At 45.5% G+C, this 22,737-nt stretch overlaps 1 protein-coding gene across 9 annotated transcripts in view; it reads left to right on the top strand.

The window, feature by feature from the left end:
- The window catches only part of SLC4A11 (solute carrier family 4 member 11), a 100,867-nt gene that overhangs the window by 63,581 nt on the left and 14,549 nt on the right, over positions 1-22,737 (top strand). For all 9 annotated transcript variants that reach the window (XM_059845466.1, XM_059845464.1, XM_059845469.1 and 6 more), the window contains 8 exons: positions 3,105-3,189; positions 10,334-10,459; positions 11,203-11,316; positions 12,359-12,491; positions 12,786-12,859; positions 17,530-17,755; positions 18,968-19,074; positions 20,176-20,344. In XM_059845466.1, the coding sequence (XP_059701449.1) occupies positions 3,105-3,189; positions 10,334-10,459; positions 11,203-11,316; positions 12,359-12,491; positions 12,786-12,859; positions 17,530-17,755; positions 18,968-19,074; positions 20,176-20,344 (1,034 nt within the window). The remainder of the gene's footprint in view (positions 1-3,104; positions 3,190-10,333; positions 10,460-11,202; positions 11,317-12,358; positions 12,492-12,785; positions 12,860-17,529; positions 17,756-18,967; positions 19,075-20,175; positions 20,345-22,737) is intronic.

Raw genomic sequence — 22,737 nt, 5'->3', positions numbered from 1 at the left:
CAAACCCATGTGAGACCAGGAGTGTAATTTCAACCTGTCAGCCACCCCCAGAGAAATAAACACCCTCACTGGAGCCCCTAGACTGTGACAAGTGAGCTCTCAGGAAGGTGTAAAGTCTCTGGGTGACATGAAAATCTGGCCTCTTGGGTCCTGCAGTGATGGGAGAGGAAACAGGCCTTAAATTCTGGGTGTGAGTGGGATTTTTGCAAAGTGCTTGTTTTTACCTCTGCTGAAATACTGAGGGGGATGTGACAGTCACATTCCCTGCTGTGCCTACAGCACAGTCACTTTGCCTTGGCTCATCTCAGAGGATTATTTAGGCAAGGCTATGTACTCAATCATAATTAAGTCAGCCTGAAATCCTCTTGTTTACTGAGGCATCTAATTGTGATTTTGTTCATGGAGGAGCCCCTAACAGCTGTGATGTTTTTCTGGCTGTGATTTTGTGTCCTGTGTGGATTTGCTGAGGGGGCTGTGTGTGCTCAGCATCAGCAGGAGGGGGATACAGAGGATGTTGTGGTTTTGCACAGACTCACGTCCCTGATCTCTGTAAAATACTCCTGCAGCCCCCCAGCATTTTTGGGGAGGGCTGAGGAAGGGTCAGAGTTGTTGGAGCACATTTTTTCTGTTTGGCTTTGTAGCTGCTAAGTGCTGGCTTAGCCTCTTCCTCTAACCCAAATAATGGCAAGAAGCTGGGAGAGATTTGTAGAATGCAAAGTGGAAAAATTCATGAACCTCATCTGTTTGGCTAGGTTGGGGGATAAAAGTGAAACCAAAAAGGGCTGTAACTTTGGAGGCCAGTAAACTTAGTCTTTTACATTTTGTTTTTTTCTTATCTTTTGTAACTCAGTCTTTTAGCAGCCTCCTACTGGAAGGAGGGCTGGAGAGGGTGTGGAGTGACAGCAGAGGGGGGAATGGCATTAAGCTGAAAGGTAGATTTAGATGGGATATTAGGATGAAATCCTTCTGTCACAGGGTGCCCAGAGAAGCTGTGGCTGCCCATGGATCCCTGGAAGTGTTCAAGGCCAGGCTGGACAGGGCTTGGAGCCACCTGGGATAGTGGAAGGTGTCCCTGCCTGTGGACCTGTGTGGGCTTTGAGGTCCCTTGCAGCCCAAACCATTCTGTGATTCTGTGATATCTCTGGTGCAGCCCAGGTTGAGTCTGAGGGTAGAGAGCAGAGAGCAAAGCTCACAGGAGGATCAGCCATCAGAAGGAACAGCTTTTCCTGCTGGTGAGGTTCCACTGACACCCCTTACCCTCATTTCACACTCACACACACAAGAAATAAGTGCATGAAGAAATCAGGGCGGGTCTTAAACACAACCCTGGTGCCTTGTGGGATGAGTTAGGCAGTGCTTTCCTCCTCTGCACACTCCCAGCTGCCTGGAACAGGTTTTGTTCCCCAGAGCCCCCTCCCTGCTGCCCCAGGCCAGCAGCAGCCATGCTCCTCCTTCCCTGGAAGATGAGACACCCTGAGCATCCTTTTCCCCGTGCTCACTGCAGCATGATAAGTAAACATCCCAGTCTGAGGCCATTGTGATTCTCTGGCTGACTCATGCCTTCAGGAATCTCTTTCTGGGGGGAAAAATTAAATTGCTTTTGGAGTGCATCTGGCTTTGATGTCCAACTCTGCCACCAAATATGGTTGAAGCACAGAGATTTTTCAGAAACGCTTCAAATGCAGATGTTTTGCTGGTGTCTGCTGGCAGCACATCTGTCTGCTCATCCTGGGTCTTCAGGTTAGAGTTGAAACTGTCCTAAAGTTCAAAAAGTCCTACGGGTGCACATTGCAACAGAATTGACTTAAACAGCTGAAATCTGAGATGATATGGTCACTGATAAAAGAGCTGCTCCTCTTTTGCTCCCCAAACCCAGTGATTGCTTTGCCTAGTGTATTCCATCTAAAGGAAAGATTCCCTTCTTTAATTTGTTGTGGTTCTGATTTTCCAGGTGCTGCAAACAGGTGAGTCCCAGGAGAGAAGGCAAAGCTGTGTGTAGCCCATTAAATGAGCACTGTACCTTTCCAAAGCAGTCATTTTTATCAGTTTCCACATGAAGCAGCCAAAGGAAGAGCTCCCTGCTGCTTTGAGATGATCTGTCGGTGTAAATTTTGTGTCTGTGATTTTTATTTCCTCCCTTACACTCCCTAGCAGAGGTTATAAGTCTTCTGTGCCTGTTTCTGCAACAAATACATGAAATGTTTGAGCTGAGGCAGCTGGGGTTGTTATCACTGCACAAAGGTGCATTTGATTTTCAGAGTGGTTTGTGTGCTCTGAGAGTAACAGGAAAAAATCTGACAGGTGCCTCATTTGTAAGTGTTGCCTACCCTGATGCTTTCCATGTGCTTTCCATAAGGAAGGAGTTGTGAGGATTGGGAGGCTGAGAGTCAATAGCAGCTGTCACATTTTCCTGACAAGCTCCTCATTGCCTGTGGTGAGCAGCAGATCCTATCAGCAATCCCACTGCACCTTGCAGGCCCCCAAACCAGGAATAAAAGGGAACACGTTGGATTTTTGGAACTCTTCCCAAGTGTTTTTATTGTGTTTTAAGGGCAGAAATTATGATTGTGTGGATTTTTTCAAGCTTTTCTCTTTTGATGGAGTTTGAGGTGCAGACAGCCTTAACTCCCTCACATCTCTTTGAGGTCTCCCTTTGCCATAGAAGAAGCACTTACTGGGGATCCTCTTTCAGAGGTTTCACGTGGATTTAGGAGAATTTTTATGTTGGCATCTAAAGGAAAAGTTGTGTGGAGGGATGGGGAAGGCACCTCAGACGTTTTTAACCCCGGGGCACCCAATGTCTGATCCATCCAGTGGATCCTCAGCTCCCTCACCTGCAAAACAGGGATGCAGATAGGAATGGGAGGGGGAAAAGGGAAGGAAGGGAGGAAAACAGGGTGGTCTGAGGGATTTTCTCCTTTACAATGCTACGAGGATATAAATTGAATCCCGGCGAGTTTATTTTTATTATCATGACAAGATGGGATTTGAATGCCCTATTGAAAATGAGCCCTCTCGCTCCTATCAGGCTTGAATAAGGAGCTTAATCTCTTTAACAATGCATGAGCCTTTACACTGACACAGCACTTCCTTCCTTTCTTCAGCTGCACGACTTTCTCAGTATTGGCAAGGGGATTTCTGATGACATTGCACGAAGATTCCCAGTGTACGCGCTGGACTTCACCGATGGTACGTTGGCCAATGTTTATGGAAGCGCTGCCCCGAGTGGGGATTTTTTTTTTGTGATGTGATGTCCTGTTTACAGTGTGCATTCAGTGTGTGCTTTGATACGTGTAACAGCTCTCCTGGCCCTTGTTTAAAAGGGTGTTTTGGCAAAAGCCTGTGAATGGGCAGCGTGGAGCACTAGAGATGAGGCTCCTGCAGCGTTTCCTTAATGAAGGCGCTGGCTGTGCGAGGATGAGGATTTTAATTTTTATTAAGCGGTGATTAAATGGATCAATTACTGCCGTGTGTAGACTCAGATCAACTCCTTGCAATCTAATTACTCAGCACTGGCCTGATAGGCCCTTTCTGCTGCCTCTGCAAGCTGGCTCCACACGAATTGTAGTGATGCTGTGGGAGTTGAGGACGCTTAAACCAAATGTGAGCTGCAGTAACTTCAGCCCGGTGTTGTGAAAAACAGGATACGGCTCGTCGGCTGCCGCCAGATCCCAGGAGCAGCACACAGTGTTTAAAGTGAGCCTCAGCTTGATGCAGCTCCCACAGTGGCCTTGGGGTTTTGAAGAGTTGTTTTCTCCCTTTTCACTCACAGACTTTCGCTTTCTTGAAGGCTGGGCAGAGTCTTCAGGGCAAAGCAGGATTACACAGCCCCATCCTGACATCAGAACGTGTTTCCTGCAGCTTGTTGGGGAACTGGTTAATACATTCAATCTCATACCCAGAAAGTTCAAATAAAACAGAGAATTAAAGTGTAGGCAGGGAAAACCTTGGAGATTTATCAGATATATCAGGAATTTATCCCTTCCTGCTGCTAAATCCACCTTAGCTCAAGTGTGTGTCCTTGCCTTGCTCACTGCACAAGTGCTGCGAAGGCTCATGAGGTGAAGGTGATTTTCTTTGGATTAGGCATAAAAAAACCAAGATGCCCAGCCAGACCCCAATTTTCAGAGTCTTCTCTTGCAAGGCCACCTTCCACAGGCAGCTTAAGCTTCAGAGAGGCCTGGCCAAGGCTGTGGATGTGTGCCCTCACTCCCTTCCAGCCAGCAGAGGAACGTGAATGAGATGCTGGCTTAGCACAGGGGTTGAGTGCTGGGTGCTTTCTCCAGCTGCTTTGGCACTGCTGGGATGAAACTTATTTTCAGGAGACTCAGTGTGATGGGAGGGGTAATGCTGATTTCTCTGGGGATTTGAGGGTGTTTTGAGGAGGATGGAGGATGTAAAATGATTTTTAGGGGAGCAGCAAGGATTTGGATAAAACGGGAACAATTTTTGGTGTGTTTATCACGGCATCAGGTCTGGCAGGGGACTTCAGCTCCTAATCTGGACACTTCCTCCCTTTGGCTGTTGCTTTCTAGAGCTGTCAAAAGCTCATTTTTCATTATAAAGAGATATTGAAGCACTTGAGAATGGAACTGCTGCAGAAGTGCCTTGTGGGGACCCATGTTTGCCTCAAGACAGAGCAGTGTCTGCTGTGCCTGTCTGAGCCCAGCAGGCACAAAACTATCAGATTTTGGTCCTGCAGCCAATTCTGGCTGTCAGCAGACTTGGAAGCCCTCTTCAGGGTCCATATTGTGGCTCTGACTGCATCCATATGGACCCTGTGGGTGCTGCCTCAGCCCTGGGCTCTTGGCTGTGAGCTCTGCAGGCTGTGAGCTCTGCAGGCTTTGCACACACTGATGCATAGAATGGGCATAAAATTGGGATAAAATGGAACCACAGGTTAAAAAGTGTCAGTGTTTTGTTATACAACTTCTGGAGAGTGGAAAAGAGCCCAGTGACACTCCAGAGCTACTTCAGCTCAAATGAGAGGTTCTCATTGTAGGAGCAGTTGTGCCCTTTCAATAGGAAAAGGGGGAAAGGGGATTTTCTAAAAAAGTGCTGTATGTTAGTATGGCCATTTCTTCTCAGAAACCAGAAATTAGGATGAATTCTTTAAGGAACTGCTTGAAATGAAAAGCAGATGGAGCATGAAGCATCTGCCATAAAGCACTGAGACTGAAGGTGATCAGGAATGTGGAATTCCTGGAGCATCTCAAAGCAGTGGTGCATCAGAACACGAGGGATTTGAACTATCCCAGTATCTGCACTCCAGACAGCCACATGTGCACCATCAAAGAGCTCTGAATTGCAAAGATGCTTGGTTTTGGATGGTTGGAGTCTCTAAATACTCAATCTGAGAAGCATCCTGGGGTTTGGGGTAAGACAGATAAACCCATCGGGGCAGGGTGATAAATAATGAGGCTTTTTGTAGGACCAGCAAATCTTTGGCCATTGGAGTTTTGTGGGATTGGTCCTCTTCACACACTGCACAAATTGTCCTTAAAGGAAAAGTCTTTCTCTTTTTTTTTCCTTTTCACTCCAGATTAGGAACTCGTCAACTTTGTTTTGTGGCAAAGTCTTGTGCATTTTACTGAATGGGTCAAAGGATCAAGGAAGAATTTTCTAAACTTTTTTTCCAGGATTTTGGTGATGAAGATGGCTTTTAATAGATGTCTTCCAGCAGGAGCATCTGAAAATGAACAACTGGCTTATGCTGAGTCTGAGAATCCTGTAGTTTTCCTTTAAATTGGAATTTACTCCAGTTGGCTGTGACCTTTGTGTGTAGGATTCTGTATTAAAAAAACCAGTGGGACTGAACTTCATCCTGATCCTGTCAAATTGGCTCAGAGCACTTGTGAGTCAATTTTATTACTCTTTAAGCCTCAAACTGGAGCTTCCAGAAATTTCTTTATATTGAAGCTGGTTAGAGTGAAAGGGGATTCTGCCTGGACTCAGATACAAGATTTCTGAAACTCCTGAAAGCTGCTGTCCTCATTCTTCAGTGTTATTTTCTGGTACAACACAGAGGAACAAACACAATTTGCAGTGCCTGAAGTGCCCAGTGGGAAATGTGAGGTGCCTGAGATTTCTCTGGTGAGCTTTGGTGCTGTGTTCTTAAACATCCACATCCCTTCACCTCCTGGGGAGGGACAACGAAGGAAAAAGAGGAGGACTTTGGAAAATGAAGGAAAAAGAGGTTTATTCTTTCTCCCTGTTTTTTCTGGGCCTATGTCTTTGATACCTGGCTGTGGTGGGTGGAAAGTTGTGCAGGAAGTGGGGATTTCTCCCTGTCCTTGGTCCTGCAGAGAATCCCTAACCAGCTCCTGAGGTCTGCTGGCAGCATCCTTGGGATTTGCTGTGGTGTTTTGCAGGAGGGAGATCTCCAAAGCTCCCTGCAGTGTGGGCATGCTTAGATGGAAAGGCTTGAAAGTGTTGGAGAAATGGGATTTGAAAGAGAACTTTTGTTTTGCTGGCTGCCTAAGGTAGCTCAGAGCTTAAACCTTGATCTGAACCCAGAGCTGAAATGTTGACCATGGACTGGTTTTGGTTTGTGCCAAATCCTCATCAGTTTTCCTGCCTGGTTGCCTTGGCCACCTTGTCTGTCAGGATTCCATTCCTGGAGAAGGAGGGAAATAAAGGGATTCCAGAGAGGCTTTTCCCTTTCTCTCTGTCTCTCCTGCCCTAGATCAGGTATGAGGGAGCTCCTGCATCACTCTGCAGCCCTTCATCCCTAAATATCACCTGAGTACCAAAGTTTAACATCCCAAACTTGTCATGATTGCCCAAAACATCCAACCTGGGTTGCTTTGGGGTCTCTTTGTGTCAGTGGTGGATGGGGATGTTCTAAAGATGCATGAAAGCATCGTGTTTTGTGGATGGATGTTTCCTTCCAAGAGACCCAGGATTTCTTGGGAATTGTGCTGAAGGAAGTGAGGTGGAAAGGGAAAGGACTGAGCCTAGATCTGATTTTTCATGCCTCTGCTCTCAGCATATGCTTGGCTTCTGCTCCAAACTCCCCGAGTGGATTTCCTTTTCCAGTTGAGTTCTTAGTCCCACTTGTTCTGTGATTTATTCTTCACAGGACTTCAGGGAAGATTCATCTTCACAACATTGGGCAGAATCCAGCAGCCACCACATAAATGAAAGCCCAGCTTGAGGGCATTAAGAGAAGTTTGTAATTCTGAGTTTTACAGTGTTTTTCATATGAAAATGTTTGGGTTGTTTTTTGGGTTTTTTTTAATTAGGGCTTTAATAAACACATCCTTGCTGCTGTGCTGCAGGTCAGTGTAATTAAACTTTCTTTGCATGGGATATTTCAGAGAATTTGGAAGAAACATGAACAGGCAGTTCAGAGAATGTCCATCAGTTGTGATTTTGATTTAGTAAATACACAAGTAATAGACTTCAGGAGCTGTAAGCCCAGTGTTTAGGGCTGCTGGTTATTAACTTACTACTGTGGAATCCCAAGCAAAGTGAGGCTAGAATTGCTGCAGTTTCCCCTGAAACTGTAACCTTGTCTCTACAAACTGTGAGATTTCAGAAATCCAGGCAGGTAAAATGGAACTGTCATGCTGATGAACATGATTGCTCCCCACTCCAGTGTGTAGCTATACCTTAATTTCAGGGGAATGCTCCTGTAATAATCAGCTACTCAAACTCCACAGCTGGACCAAGAGCTGATTTTTATGCTATAAATTTCCATGGTGCAGGTGGAGTTGACACATTTTTCAGTGGCTTTATGAGCCTTGTCACAGATGAAATGCCATCATAATGCAGCTCACCTTCTTCTGAATGAAGCCACAGCAGTCCATGGGCTGCAGAACATCCTGAATATGTTTCATCAGATGTTGACTTTGAAAAGGCAGAAAGGTGAATTGTGGTTAATGCTGGATTTCAGTGCCTGTTGCAGGTGGATCTGTCCAAGGAGAGGCAATGTTTGGTCGTGACTGCAATTAAAGAGTGAGCAGTCAGCTTTGGGAAGGAGTGTGTTTAATTATTGTCTCCATTACACAGTGAATTTCACTGCCCACCAGAAGGATTCTTGATCCTAGAATCTTATCTGGCTGATTATGGATTAAAGAAAATGCTGGAAGTCTTGGACCCAGCCAGGATGAATCACAGAATCACTGAAGTTGGAAAAAACCTCCAAGATTGAGTCCAAGCTGTGCCAAATCCCCACCTTGTCCCCAGCCCAGAGCACTGAGTGTCCCCTCCAGTCCTTCCTTGGACAGCTCCAGGGGTGGGCACTCACTGCCTCCCTGGACAGCTCATTCCAGTGTTTAACAACCTTTTCCATGAGGAAATTCCTCCTGATGTTCATCAGAACCTCCCCTGGTGCAGCTTGAGGCCATGTCCTCGTGCATAAGGACCTCCATGACCAGCAAGGGCTCCTTTGCCAGGATGGAATCTGAAAATGACCTTTTGTGATGCTCTTCAAGGTTTCTTCCTACTGCCCTTTCATGCTATGGTTTAACCACCTGAACCTTTTCAAAAAAGATATTATTTGCTTCTCTGGACCTGGTTGTCCTTTCAGAAATTATTTCAAACCTTCCAGGCATCGTTGCCCCTGACCTTTCTTATTGGAAAGACTCCCTTGTCCAAAAAGCAATATTTTGGTGTGACAGAGAATCCTCTGAACCAGGGTGTGACCATGTCTACTCATGGAACCACCCCTCAACTCTGTTTGTCTTGCCAAATCCTTCCTTTTCTCTGAAGGTTTCAAGCAGTTTGGAGTGTGAGGTAGGAGGCTGCAGCTGTTGGACTCAGGATCATGGGATGTCTTCATCTATGACAATTAAATTCCAGCCCTTTGGGTTGCCAGGAGTGGTCAGGAATGTGACCTGTGGTTTCTGGATCTTCCCAATTAATGCAAGGGAGTTTGCCTGGGAACAGCTGGTCTGATGACTCCCAAAAGGTCAAGCTCATATTTGCATGCTTGAGGTGTTTCTTGTCAGGTTTTAGCCTGGAGTTTGAGGATGCTGAGCATCAGAAGTGCTGTTTGTGTCTGCTCCTCTCCTGCCTGCAAGCAGGCACCTCACAAGGTGTCCTTTATTCATGTGGCTGCCTGTTCATTACACATCACCTTTGATTTTTGGGTTTTTACATCCTCCTCCCATCCTTATCTCTGCCCTGCAAATGGTGCAGAAAGCAGATTTTAGATAAGATCCCAAAGTCATTGAGAGATTTTTGTTCTTTTCATTCTGGTGATAAAGATTTTCAGTGTGGCACCAATAACCTCAAAAGCCAAGCCCTCCTTTATCTGATCCAGCTCATTGGGTTTTACCTCTCTCAGCAAGAGACTGGTGCTGCAAAAGCTTAGGTGGGTATTTGGGAGCTCAGGGCAGATTCCTGTGTGGGAATTCTCTGCTCTGGAGCCTTCCAGAAAGGGGACTTGGGTAGATCCAAGCTCCTCCAGCTGTCTCAGCACCATCAAGGATGGTGGCACAGGCGGCCTGGAGGCTGAGGAGACTTTCTCCAGTGCATCCTCTCTGGTCTGTGGAAAAACTTGTGTTCTCCTGGAGCAACATCAGCTGCTGTCATCTCATCCTTTCTCCTGTGCATCCCCAGTGAGCTCATATCAACATCAGCCTGAAAACAGGAAGGGGAAGGGAAGCTACTTCAGAGGCTCTTAAATTCATATTCTGACACTTTAATTCTCTTTCTGGCTGCTTTGTGTTTTGGCCTGGTGTGTTTTTTCCGATGGAGATGAGAGGGGTGAGTGGATGGAAAAGAGAGAGGCTGTTCTTTCAGCAGGGCTTGGTAAAGTAAATCTCAGTTTAGCCACTCCTGACCTCTGGGGCTGTTTGGCTTTGTGTCCTACTGCCATCATTTTTTTGGCTCAGGGTAGCATTATTTATTCAAACCTACAGCCTTAGACTTCTGTTTAGGGAGAAATAAAAGTGCTTCATGATTTCCTGCCCAAGACAAGAGTAGGGAAGACAAGAAATTGTCATGAAGCTCATTAGGGATACAGTCCAGAATGCCTGAAAAGTTGGTGGTAAAAAGGCAGGGGTGGGGGTTTATGAACCCTAGACTTACAGTTTCTGCCTTGATCCTCTTCCAAGCTATGGGGATTGACAAAACTGAGCAAAAAGCTTCTTGTATTTCCTCTTTTGATGATGTCAGAAATGCCTGGTGGCAATTTTGGTTTCACTTCAGGTCCCAGATGAACAGAAGAGTGTGGCTTGTGCAAAATCGAACGTTAAGGGTTTGGTTACATGTTTCAAGTGTGGACTGAATTTCTGCTTCTCAAGATGAACTAAAGGTGCCTATGGCTGATGTGAGAAGGTTTTCAGTGCTTTACCAACATGATTTTTGTTGTGGTTTGCCCCAGGTATTATTGGGAACAACAAAGCTATAGGGAAATACATCACAACCATGATCTTTCTGTACTTTGCCTGCCTCCTTCCAGCCATTGCTTTTGGGTCCCTCAATGATGAAAATACCCGAGGAGCTATTGGTGAGTTGATCAGTTTTGTGCTTCTTATACTTACCAGTTTTGTGCATTTGATTCCATGTATTCAAAATGTCATTCTGGTCACAGAAGGTTCTGATAGTTTTTATTTACAGGGGGAAGACAAACCCAAAATCATGACTGAAGGATTTTTTTCTGATTAAGTTCATTACTTTTGTTGAAAACCAGAAAAACTGAACACTGCTTTGGGTGTTATCATCTGACTTGGACTGATACAGAAGTATGCTACTGTAGTTTTGAATTATACTGACTTCATGTAATTATTTGCACATTTTTCTTGGTACAAGCTGCTGTGCTTTTGACCTGGATTTGATTGCCAGTATTGACATCCCTGGGACAGAACTAAACATCATCCTTTATCCCAGTTGTAGAAGCAGTTTGTGCTGCAGTCACAGTTCCAGCAAGCGCTGGTTATGTCTTATAGGTGTTAAAATAAAATAAATACATTTTAAATGTATGTAAAATTAAGAATACATTTAAAATGTACATATAAAATATAACAATGCACACAAAAAATTCCAGAGTCCATCAGTTAGCTGAGCAGCTGGAAGTCTAAATTATGGATACAAATAAAGGTTCACTTTTTGATTTATGAGTGTGTTACCTCTGCACTCTTGAAACATTTCTTCTCCTCATTAGTGGTTGGTTTCTGTGCCCTGTGAATGCTCCTGGATGAGGCAGGGATTGACCCAAATCCCTGTTTTTGTCTCCATCCTCCCCAATTCCAGATGTGCGGAAGACGATTTTCGGGCAGTGCATCGGAGGGCTGCTCTACGCCCTCTTCTCAGGGCAGCCCCTGGTGGTGCTGCTGACCACAGCTCCCTTGGCCCTCTACATCAATGGTGAGTCTGCAGCAGGAGATTGAGGGATTGGGACTTTGGGGGAGAGCTTTGTAGAGTTTGAGTTGGGTTTATTTGATAATTTGGTGTTTAATGGCTGCTGTCAGGGGGAAAGTTCTCCCCTCGGGGGGTGGTGGGGCATCTGAACAAGCTCCCCTGGGGAGTTACAGGGCACAAAGTCAAGGAATGCTTGGACAAGGTTCTCAGGCACATCATGGGATTGATTGTTGGGCTGTCCTGTGTGGGGCCAGGAGTTGGATGGATAATCCTGAGGGGTCCCTTCCGGCTCAGGATGTTCTGGGATTCTGCAAAACCTGAATCAAATTCCTCCCCTTTCCATCACCATCAGAATCAGAATATCCTAAGTTGGAAGGGACCCACAGGGATCATCAAGACCAGTTCCTGGTTTAGTTCAAATTGTTTTTCTGAAGAAATCATTTTGCAGAAAAAAAACTTCATGAAAATAAGCATTTCTTCAGTTTCAGTGAGGAAATCTGTTCAAGTAATGGTTTTCTCATGTGGCTGTGTTTAACCAGCTTGAGACAAAGTTTTTTGGGTTTGTTGAGTTTTGGATTTTTCTTATCAATGTTTTGAAGTATGATCAGCAGCTTTAGAGGTACTGCAAGCTGATCTCAATGAACCAGAGATCAGCCAGAGGAACAAGCTCAGCATCTGTGGGGATAATCAGAGGATGGGCTGTGACCAGCTGGAAAGAGCATCTGTGACACCCCTTGCTCAACAGCATCCCAAAATGTCACTGAGAGCAAATCCCAGCTGCTTTTGTGGCCTCAATCCCAAGGAAAAATGCTTTGAGCAGTATGGGGGGAATATTTTTCCAAGTGTCTCTCCTTGTTTCTCATGATGGAAGGGGAGAACAGTTTGTGTTGATCCAGTTGAAGTACAGGAATGTGGATTTAATGATCTCTGTAATAAATGCATTGGGGTAAAGTCTTGAAGTTGGTTCTTTTAGGCCTGGAGCAGATGGGGATCACTGGGTGGCAGTGACAGGAGTTGATTGTGACACATGAGTGCTTCACTTTTGCAGTCATCCAAGGAATCTGTGATGACTACAACTTGAATTTCAGTGCTTTCTATGCCTGGATTGGACTCTGGAACAGCTTTTTCCTTGTGATCTACTCCCTCTTTAATGTCAGCCTCCTGATGAAGCTCTTTAAAAGGTAGCTATTTTCAAAAAGTCATATTTTGATCAGATTATTCTTCAAATGGAAAAATTGCACATTCCACAAGCTCCTTAATTATGAACTTGCTGCAAAATGTATTTTGTGAGATGAGGAAAGTATCATTTTGGCTTATTGTTCCAGCTTGAAAGAAGTTCTCTGATTTACTGGGTTTTGTTTCTAAGTTGGAGCCTAACTCAAATTGGTATATTTTCATGTAAAATGATGAATATGCTGATTTTTCTTTGAGCAGAGTTGAATGCAGCTCTATTAATTCCTGGGCTTTTTCCACAGGTCAACAGAAGAAATAATTGCACTTTTTATATCCATCACATTTGTGCTTGATGCCATCAAAGGCATTGTTAAAGGTAAGTCTTGCAACAGTGTTTTCCAGAGCAGATCTCTGCTTTGCTGCCTTGTCAGAGGCAAGCACAAGGCTGCAAAAATGTGTGATGTTTGCTTGTTCTGTGTTCAAAGTCTTTAGGGAAAAAAAGAAAATCAGTGTGTGTGAGATGGAAGCAGCCCTTTGTCTGCAGTTTACCTGGGTGTGCAGAATTTTTAGCAGCTCTAATTTCTGTTGATTGAGACAGAATTGGTTTCTAAATTTTCACCAAATGGAGAAAGTATTATGTTATTGATGTGAGAGCTTTCTCCTGATTCCAGTTTGGTTTTGAATGGTCCTGGAAGAAAAAAAAAAAAAAAAGTCCAATTTAAATGCAGTGTTTGGAGTCCTTATTCCTTGTCACATTATTCAGATTCTGTGGAGGGGAGTTGAAAGATGGGTTGAAATTTCCTGGTTTTCCCTGGGATCTAAAACCCTTCTTTAATGGCAGTCAAGGACTGCAGTGCCTCCAGCACCTTCCTGAAGCTCATCTGCCCTTTCCAGCCACTTGGTTTTCCCATTTCTGGGTTAAATTCTAATCTCCATGGAGAGCCTTGGGGTTTAACAGATTCCTCTGACACTTCTCTCCCTCCCCACAGGGATTGGCAAGAGTTATTTCAGAAGGTGAATCGTGGTAGCAGAAATACCTTGTGGGTGGCAGCAGTTCTGCTCATCCCAGTGAAGACTTAGACAGTTCCTTAATTTTTATGACCTGTTGTCCAGCATCCCAAAATTTGGGCTATCCTTTGAAATCCTTCAGGATACACCCAAGCCCACTCCTTGTTTTTAAGACACTCTGGCTTGCAAGGGAATGCTTTCCAAGAGATTTGACACTGCAGAGCAATTTGAAGTGAGAAACTTTCTCGCTTGACTGGGAATCCTTAATTGCCTTGTGTGCTTTGATTGTGCAATCAGAGGGTGTTTTTTTCTCTGTAGAACACCTGCATCTTTTAAATATCCTGCTTAGAGCTTGGTGAGGCAGAGGTTTTATGGGATAGTTGTTGACTCTGTGAGCTTTGCTGAGTGTGTGCTGTCAGTGCCCTGTCCTGGAGGCCTGGGACATTCTCCTCAACAGAACATTCAACTGCTCTGTAAAAATTAGCAAATATTCACAAAGTTTCTGTAGCCCAGAGCTGATCTCCCATAGCAGAGGTTAAATTGCAGGAAGCATCCACTGGTCTTCTCTGTCAGACTTTCAGGAATATGCAAGAAAATCCTTGGAGTATTGTGGTGGGAACAGGAGAAGATGCTGTAAGACAAGGAGCAGTGGCCTTACTGACAGAAACCAGGTTTAGATTGGATGTTAGGGAGAAAATCTTCTCTGTGAGGGTGGTGAGGCCCTGGCACAGGGTGCCCAGAGCAGCTGTGGCTACCCCATCCCTGGGAGTGCCCAAGGCCAGGTTGGATGGGGCTTGGAGCACCCTGGGCTAGGGGAGGTGTCCCTGCCCATGGCAGGGGGTGGAACAAGATGATCTTAAAGGTTCCTTCCAACCCAACCCATTCTGTGATTTTATGTATGATTAGTAAACCAGTTGAATGTTCTTTGTACTTGTGAAGGGATGAATTTGTAGGAATGATGGTAATTAAGTCAAACCAACTCTCCTTTGCCAGCTCATGTTGGCTTCAGCTGCACCTGGGAGTGTTCAGGGCATCCACAGGTGGGACCAAAGCTGCTTCCAGACACAGGAGGGCCCCGGTGCTGGCAGACACAGACTTTATCCTTAACCCCCTTATAGCCCATATTTAAAAACATGTCACCAGTCAACTCATGGCCACAGGCTCATCTTTGTTCTTCCCTGCCTGTTTTTTGAGAGGGTGATGGGTCACTGCTGCCACCTCTTCCTCCTCCCACTCAAAATTTTGGTTGAGTGGTTCGGTAGGAAGTGAAAGCTGATGTTTTCTCTGTGCTGTTTAAATGTGAACTGTTAGTGCCTAATCCTGCTGGTACCAACTCTGGGCTTCCTGAGTGCCAGGGGACAATGCCACCTCTTCCCAGATGTTTTCCCAGCCTGTTCCTAGCCTTGATTCTGTGCAAGGTACACATGCAGGAAAGGAGGGGAAGGGAACCAAAGCCACGAGGTCCCGGTGACGTTTTGTTTTCACTGCCTGGCCCGGCCACCGAGGCTGTGTTTGTTTGATCTTGACATATGCACTGAGCAGGAAATGGTGGTGAGCAGGCAGAGGAAAACAAAGCCAGCTCATGTTGTTGGAGGCTGGAGAAGGGCTTGGTTTCAGCCAGGGCACCCCCAGCTCTGCTGCCCTCTCTGGATGATGGCAGTGAGGTTCACTGAGCTCTGGTGTGAAAACCAGAAATGTTCAGGAATCAAATCCTTCCCAGCAAGGTGGTATGGGTTGAAGGCTTCACTCTCTGTCTTGGTGTGTTCTTGTTGCTTGAATTAAAATACAGAAATAAAGCAAGGTTTTTTCCTCAATGCATGAGGGACTGGAGCAGTCCTGCCTGGGTTGGTGCATATAAATAGAATTACTGCCTTAGAGATGGAGCGTGGAATGATGCAGTCAAGCTGAGCACCAAAGATCAGCCCCAAATACATTATTGCAATATATCCCAGCCCTAAATATGTTATTGCCATATAGCCATCTGTGGGAGCTTGAGAAAATCTACAAGACCCAAAACAAAGCCATTTGTTTGTTACTCATTCCAGTTCACATCTTAATCCAGAAGAATGCAAATACTTTCTCTGTAGCTCCTGGCGTGTTTGTGCTGCTGGTTTCTCTGATGTTCAGATGTGTCTCTAGGACCCAGTAGCACTTAGGGTGAGCAGGCTTTTCTCCCTGGCCAGCTGTGAATTCCCAGGAAATGCTGCCAGAATCATTTTTGTCAGGACAAAAGCGTCCTTTGGCGTTCAGAGCCGGAAAGTGCAAATCTTCTAACAACCCATTCTGTGCCAGGCTGTGGGTCATGGCAGTGCCCTGGGGCCCAGGATTTTTTTTTTTTACCTGTTTTCAGAGCAGGTGTGTGTGTGTCCTGCCAGGACTGAGGCAGCTGGAGCACGGAGGGAGGAAATAAAGGAGAGCAGAGCCTCTTCCATAGCACGTGATGGGGAACCTTTCTGCCCCGGGGTCAGGATGGGATTGCTCCTCACTGGGGAAACCTTTCTGCAGCTTTAAGGTGATCTCCTCACTCCTGGCTGCTCTTGGTGCAGTTTGAGAGGTTAAATTTTGAACTGTAAACCTTCTGTGATGTTTAAATTTATGTACAGATGTATTGAATGGGAGGCAGTCTTCTCTCTTGTGGCCTACATGCCACGCTGGCCTCATCCACTTGTGGAATGCCCAGACTCCTTTTAAAGCACCTTTAAATCCTTCCAAAGATGGTGCAAGAAAGGTCATTACTGCATTTCACATGGCTCCTTGGTTGAACTCAGGGCATTTTACACTGAGGTGAGCTCCAAAGCAGCAGTAACACAACCTGGGCTTCAGCCACACACAAGGTGGTTGCAAATATTGGTTGTGCTGCACAAGAACATTCAAAGCTTCGTCTCAAATATTCAGAATTAGTTTGTCTTCCCTGCTTTCCCTGTGGCCACTGCAGATGGAAAAGCTGAAGTGTTTGGGGCTTTCAGAACCCAGATTATTATTTGAGGGTGAGGGAAATGTTAGGAAGTGCATTTTAACCTAAGCTTCAGGTGGTTGTGGTTTTGCCTAGAGTGGATGGTCTTGCCCTGAAGTTCTCTAGGCAAAGTTTGAAGGGGTATTTTGACCAAAATGAAGAAAGGTAATGGGACTGTAAAGCTCTGGCATGGTGGTTTCCATGTTCCTGTATTTCCCATGGGTACAGGGAAGTGTGGATGCTGCATGTTGCCATTTGAGCAGATATTGTGGGAGCACAGAGGCTGCAAAGCCCAATTCCCGTCTTCTGGGTTTGCTGCCTCCTTCAGGAAAGAGGAGGAGATCATTTAACCTCTTCCCCAAAAAGGTTAAATGATCCCAAGACCATATTTATACACTTGGAGCCAGCCAGTGGCATAGAAATGGAAACACAGTAAATGCTCACAGTAAATGGTCTTTACAGCTGTCCATTCCTTACAGAAATGCCTTTGAGCTGATCTGAATCATTTATAGACAGTTCCAGAGGCTTTACTGGGTGTTTTGCTTATGCAGGTTTACTTCAGGCCTGTAGCTCTAATTTGCATTGTAAATTTAAATGTTCTGCCAGGTTTTGCATATCAACATTTACCTCTAAAATCTGGACTAGCCTTGGAAGAAAAGTAATTAGTGTACGCTGTGTAATCCACTTAAGGATCTGTGCAGCCTGGCTGCTCTTAGTGTTTCCAGAGAATCCTGATGGAATTTGTTTGCCAGGGTGCTGAAAGCAGGTGTCTAGATAGAAATATTTATATGTGTATCTAACAGCAGTGCTTCTAGTGTTGGGAACAAAACCACATAATTAGCACTGGAAGTCCTTACAGAGTTGCTTTATAGATTAATCTAACTCTTACCTGTTAAAATAAGTGGAAAAATCAATTTGTGAAGGACTGGCTTCCTAAGAGCAACAGCTCTGATTTCTTTCTGCAGGCTTGAAAGGCAGAGCTGGTGAAGCATAACGTTGATACTTCATGATCAAGCTAGAAACCCACTTTATTTACTTGCTTTGATTGTCCTCTCCTAACGCTTGCCTGTTGGTTGTTTGTGCAGTTTTCAAGAAATATTACCACCATGACCACACAGGAGATGGGAAATCACACACTGATGCTATCCCAGGCCTTGGCATCAACACCAGCTTCTTGATGAACTCCTCGGTGGGCGAGAACCAGACTTGCACTCACGATGGGCACTACGGGCGTGAGACCGCCGTCCTCAGCCTCATGCTGATGTTGGGAACCCTCTGGCTTGGCCATACCCTCTATCAGTTCAAGAAAAGGTGAGTTGTTTAGAGCTCAGACAGCTGATTATTTCCTGTTCTCTCTGAGGGAGTCATTAACAGCTCAGATCTTAATTCACAGAATGACCAGGGTGAAAGACCTTCAAGATTATCCAGTCCAACTCAGCCCCAACACCTCAACTAAACTCTGGCACCCAGTGCCACATCCAGGCTTTGTCAAACACATCCAGGGAAAGGGACTCCACCACCTCCCTGAGCAGCCATTCCAGAACTTTATCACTCTTTCTGTTAAAAACTTTTTCCTGATCTCCAGCCTGTATTTCCCTTGGCACCGCTTGAGGCTGTGTGCTCTGGTTCTGTCAGCTCCTGGAGAAAGAGCCCAACCCCACCTGGCTACAACCACCTTTCAGGAGCTGTAGAGAGTGATAAGGTCACTTCTGAGTCTCCTCTTCTCCAGGCTGAGCACCCCCAGCTCCCTCAGGGTTCCTCACAGGGTTTGTGTTCCAAGACCCTCTCCAGCCTCATTGCCCCCTCTGGACACACTCAAGTATCTCAATGTCCTTCCTAAACGGAGGGGCCCAGAACTGGACAGAGCACTCAAGGTTTTGCCTCACCAATTTTGCAACCCAGGAAAATCAGGTGGAAGCCAAAGGCAGAGATGAACTTGCCAGAGCCACCTGGAAAATATTCCCAGCAGAACAAAATGTTTGCTCAGTGGACGATGTCCTTCCATCCTTGGTTTGGCCTCACAAGTGACTTTCTAAAAAAGCTTTGGGTGCCCAGTTGGGATCCCTGTATCTCCCTCCAAACAGGCATTGAACCATTTTGCTGGGCAAGGTGCAGGAAGGTCTACTGGGAATGTACCTTCAGTGTGCTCCTGGGAGTCAAACACCGGCTCTAATTTGGGGTTTGCTCCTATTGCTCTTAAAACTCTTCATTTGAGATGCAGGAAGCAATTAAAGTAAAGTGGAAATGAGACACAAATTGGTGCTTGAAGGCCTTTTTTTTTTTCTAGCTTGCATCTTATTTTCTTGTTTCTTTGTGTTTTGTTTCTGCACTCATCAACCTTCAAAAGCTGTAGGTTCGAGAAGATTTAAGGCTGAGTGAAAGACTAATTCATCACTCATCAAGTATCTCTCCAGCATTGCAAGATGGGACTGAATTTTCACTTCTGAAGCATTAAATGTTGTCTGGATTGAGTGATTCTCCTGACAGTGGGGTGCTGATGGGAGTTTTTTGTCTCTTTTGCAGCCCATATTTGCACGCGAGGGTACGTGAAATTCTGTCTGACTGTGCCTTACCCATTTCAGTCTTGACCTTCTCTATTGTGGGCTCCTTTATCTTCAATGAAATTGAAAGTAAGTTCTGGTTTTGTTCTCTGGAATACTGGGGTTTATGAAAGAGAGAAGTGAAATCCTAGAAAGATTTTGCTAATAAAGTTCTTCCATATAATTTCACAAATACTGTGTGTACCTCCCACCAAGAGCTCAGATTTCCTCACCATTAGATTTATGTCATTCAAAACCCTGATTAAATGAGGCTGGGGCAAGAAAAATTATCCAGATGTGTCTTTTCAATGAGTTGGAGGTGTGTGTCACAATAAGGGAGATGAACAATTTCTGGCAAAGAACAAAGGGCAGAGTAATCAGCAGGCAGGAAGGGTTGTTGCCAGTCATATCAACATGGAGTTGGTCATCCCAGTTTGTCCTCTTTGTCTCCAGTTTGTTTTGCTAATTTAGGTGAAATGGTGCAGAGCATCTGGGCAGCTCTAAGTAACACAAGGAAATCTAAAAATGAGACACCATTCATTGGCCAGATAGATCAACTTTTCCATATCAGGAAGCGATAATGGGGACAGGAATTGCATTGTCCTGCAGTGACGTGAGCGGGTGATGTGAGGAAATGTATGGAAACAAATAAGAAATGGCTTTTTTTTTTTATTGTGATGGCCATTCCATCCAGTTGGATTGCAAAATGTTGTGTGGCCATGTGTGATTTATCCCTAGCCATGGATTGCTTCCAACAGCAGCAGTTTTGATTTAGATTTTATACTAAAATGCCTTGCACAGCTTGTTGGAGATGAGGAAGTTCTCAAATGCCTCTGTGGATTGATGAACTGAGCATTATGGTGCTGGTTAGAAATAAGGCTTCCTCATCTAAAAACATGTTGCATCTGTGGAAAACAAGTTTCCCTGTTTTGTTTTGCTCCAATATCTGTAATGCCTTGCTAGGACTAGCCGTGGTCTGTCCTATCAGGACGGCAGCCAAGTTCTAAGTGGATGGAGATAAAAAATAAACCAAACCAGCCAGATGGACCCATCTTCCATGGCCTCCAGGCTCCCACATGCCAGAGCATCACGCCTGCTTTCCTGCTTGCTTCCCAGCACTCCGCGGTGTGGGTAAAACGTTGATGTTTTACAAGAAGGTGCCTCCTAACATCCTTCCCCTCCTCTTTGCAGTGTCCAAATTTAACTACAACGCCTCTGACAGCTTGTTTGTGCTGGCCCCTGTGCAGTCCCTGTCCATTGGGTCAGTGATGAGTGCCATGGGGCTGGGATTTCTCCTCTCCATGCTCTTCTTCATCGAGCAGAACATCGTCGCGTCCCTCACCAACGCCCCAGAGAACAGGTAACGCCTCTGGTGCTGCTTTTCCCTCTGTGGAGAGATGTCCCTGGGTCTGTCACCACCACTGCTAGCCCAAAGCTTCTCTGAACATCAGAAATGTGTTCAGGATGTGTTTTTAGGAATTCCTGTTGTCACAGGTGGAGGTAACTCTGCTGCTTAACTCCTCACCCTCCCCAAAGCCTTTTGTTGTGGCAGTGACCAAAACCACCAATTCTCCATGAGCTCATCACCTCAAGCTGTTTCTTTACTCTCTGCCCAACACCATCATTTGTCCCCTAAAACTCTCAAGGCATTTTTCAGGAAGAGTTTGGGAGACAAGAGGTGGCGTAGTGAATGTGAAATGGATGTTTTGTACAGTTTGAGGTCTTTGGATGCACCTCAAGATATTTTAGGGAGTGTCTGACACATGTGGACACTTGCACTGCTCTTGCAGTACAGAGAATTTGTTGAAAATGAGAAGTCAATGACCTACATAAATGCTGTAGCACAACGTGCTGCAGCTGAGCATCAGGAGTGTTTGGAGTTGGTAAATTCCAACTGAAAAAAAGGTGGAAGTGCAATAAAACAATATGTCCAATGTCTGATAAATCTCACTTATGTGCAAACTGGAGATGTTGCACTATTAAAATATTCCCTCTGATGTTTTTGTGCCAACTGCAATCAGATGTGATGTCAAGAATGAACGTGGATGACTTTTTTCCAGGGGAACTACCACGTCTCTGAGGACTTCTTGCTAATGTGATGCGTGGGAGGGTTCTCTTCTTGCATAATATCCATTAGCATTCTCCATGTTGTAGCTGGAGTGACACAGTATTAGAGAGGAGACAAGCTCAAATTCAGCTACACTAATTTAGTTTCCTTTGACCACCTCTTATCTCTATTATATCCCTTTAAGTGTTGCATAAATCTGTATGTAAGTGGGTCATCTCTTGGCTAAGATGAATTTCTTCTACACTTTTGGTATTTTCCACTAGAATGTCTTTAAGGAATTTAAAATATTCTTTGGAGTTTTTCAGAGTGTTTTTCAGAGCACCTCAGTACAGGGCTGAGCTGATCAGGTGTTGGGGCAGGGATTTTTAGAGATGTAATAACTTGGTCTTGACACCATCTGTTTGTGGTGCCATCACAGACACTTTGCACTATCCCAGTTGCTCCAAGCCCATCCAACCTGGCCTTAGACACTTCCAGGGATCCAGGGGCAGCCACAGCTTCTCTGGGCATCCTGTGCCAGGGCCTCACCACCCATACAGGGAAGGATTATTTTCTAATATCTCATCTAAATCTACTCTTTGTCTGTTTGAGTCCATTCCCCCTTGTCTTGTCACTGCAGGCCCTTGTAAAGTCTTTCCCCATCATTCTTGTAGCTTCCTTCAGGTCCTGGAAGGCTGCAGTTAGGTCACCTCCAGATTGAACAATCCCAATTCTCTCAGCCTTTCCCCTCACAGCAGAGGTGCTCCATCCCTCTGATAATCTTAGTGGCCTCCTCTGGATTCATTCCAACAGGTTGATGTCCTTAAAGCCTTCTGAAAAGAATGGGGAGGACAACAAACAATGACCCTGAGGGTGCTGAAGGTGCCTTTGCTCAGAGAAAGCAGCACGTGAGCAGGGGCTGTGTTTCCAACGCGTGAGCCGACGCAGGAAACGTGTTTGCAATCCCACCCTTCCTGCCAGCACCTTCCAGAGGCACTGCAGGGTAGACACCTACCTGACCCACTCACCCCACAGCCTCCTCAGTCAGTGGAGGGGGACACTCTCAGTGGGACCAGGCTTTTGTCCCAAAACAAGCCCCACCCCAGATTTCTGCTGCCCAAACAATGGCTTTGATCTTCATGTGCTGGCTCAGCTCTACCAGCTCCACGTGCCCTGTGTCCTGGAGAATCATGGATGGCTCCAAGTCTGTGCTGAGGTGTTCAGTGAAGCTCGTTTGGGTGGCATTGACACATCTAAATGATGGTCCCTTTCCAGCTGGTGGTGCCCACAGAGAATTCAGCTGATCCCTTGCATTGTGTGAGGATGTCAAGTGCTGCAGTGGCAGAGATTCAGCCTTGGACCTTTCAGTGAGGGCATAAAGTCTGAGAGCTGAATCTTCCCCCAGCTTTTTTTCTAAACTTTACTCATAATATCTCAGCAGTTGGTATAAGATAGGAGTATTCAGGAAAGGGACAGAGCTTGGAGAAAATGGTTAAAGTAGATGTGAGTTCAGTCTTGGTGCTGCTTTCTGCACAGTCCTGGCAAAGTGGGTGTGCTCAAACTCCTCAGTGAAGGCTGTCAGATTCCTCATCCCCTAAAAAGTAAAACAGGGAGGCTCTGCAGCATTTGATGAACTTAAGACCAAATCTCCTTGGCTGGCTACTAACCTTTTGGAATGGGTTGCCCAGAGAAGCTCTGGCTATCCC

This window comes from Haemorhous mexicanus, chromosome 4, assembly GCF_027477595.1.
Source record: "Haemorhous mexicanus isolate bHaeMex1 chromosome 4, bHaeMex1.pri, whole genome shotgun sequence".
Taxonomy (NCBI): Eukaryota; Metazoa; Chordata; class Aves; order Passeriformes; family Fringillidae; genus Haemorhous; species Haemorhous mexicanus.
Note: the sequence above shows the minus strand (reverse complement) of the source record. Positions and strands in the feature narration are given on the sequence as shown.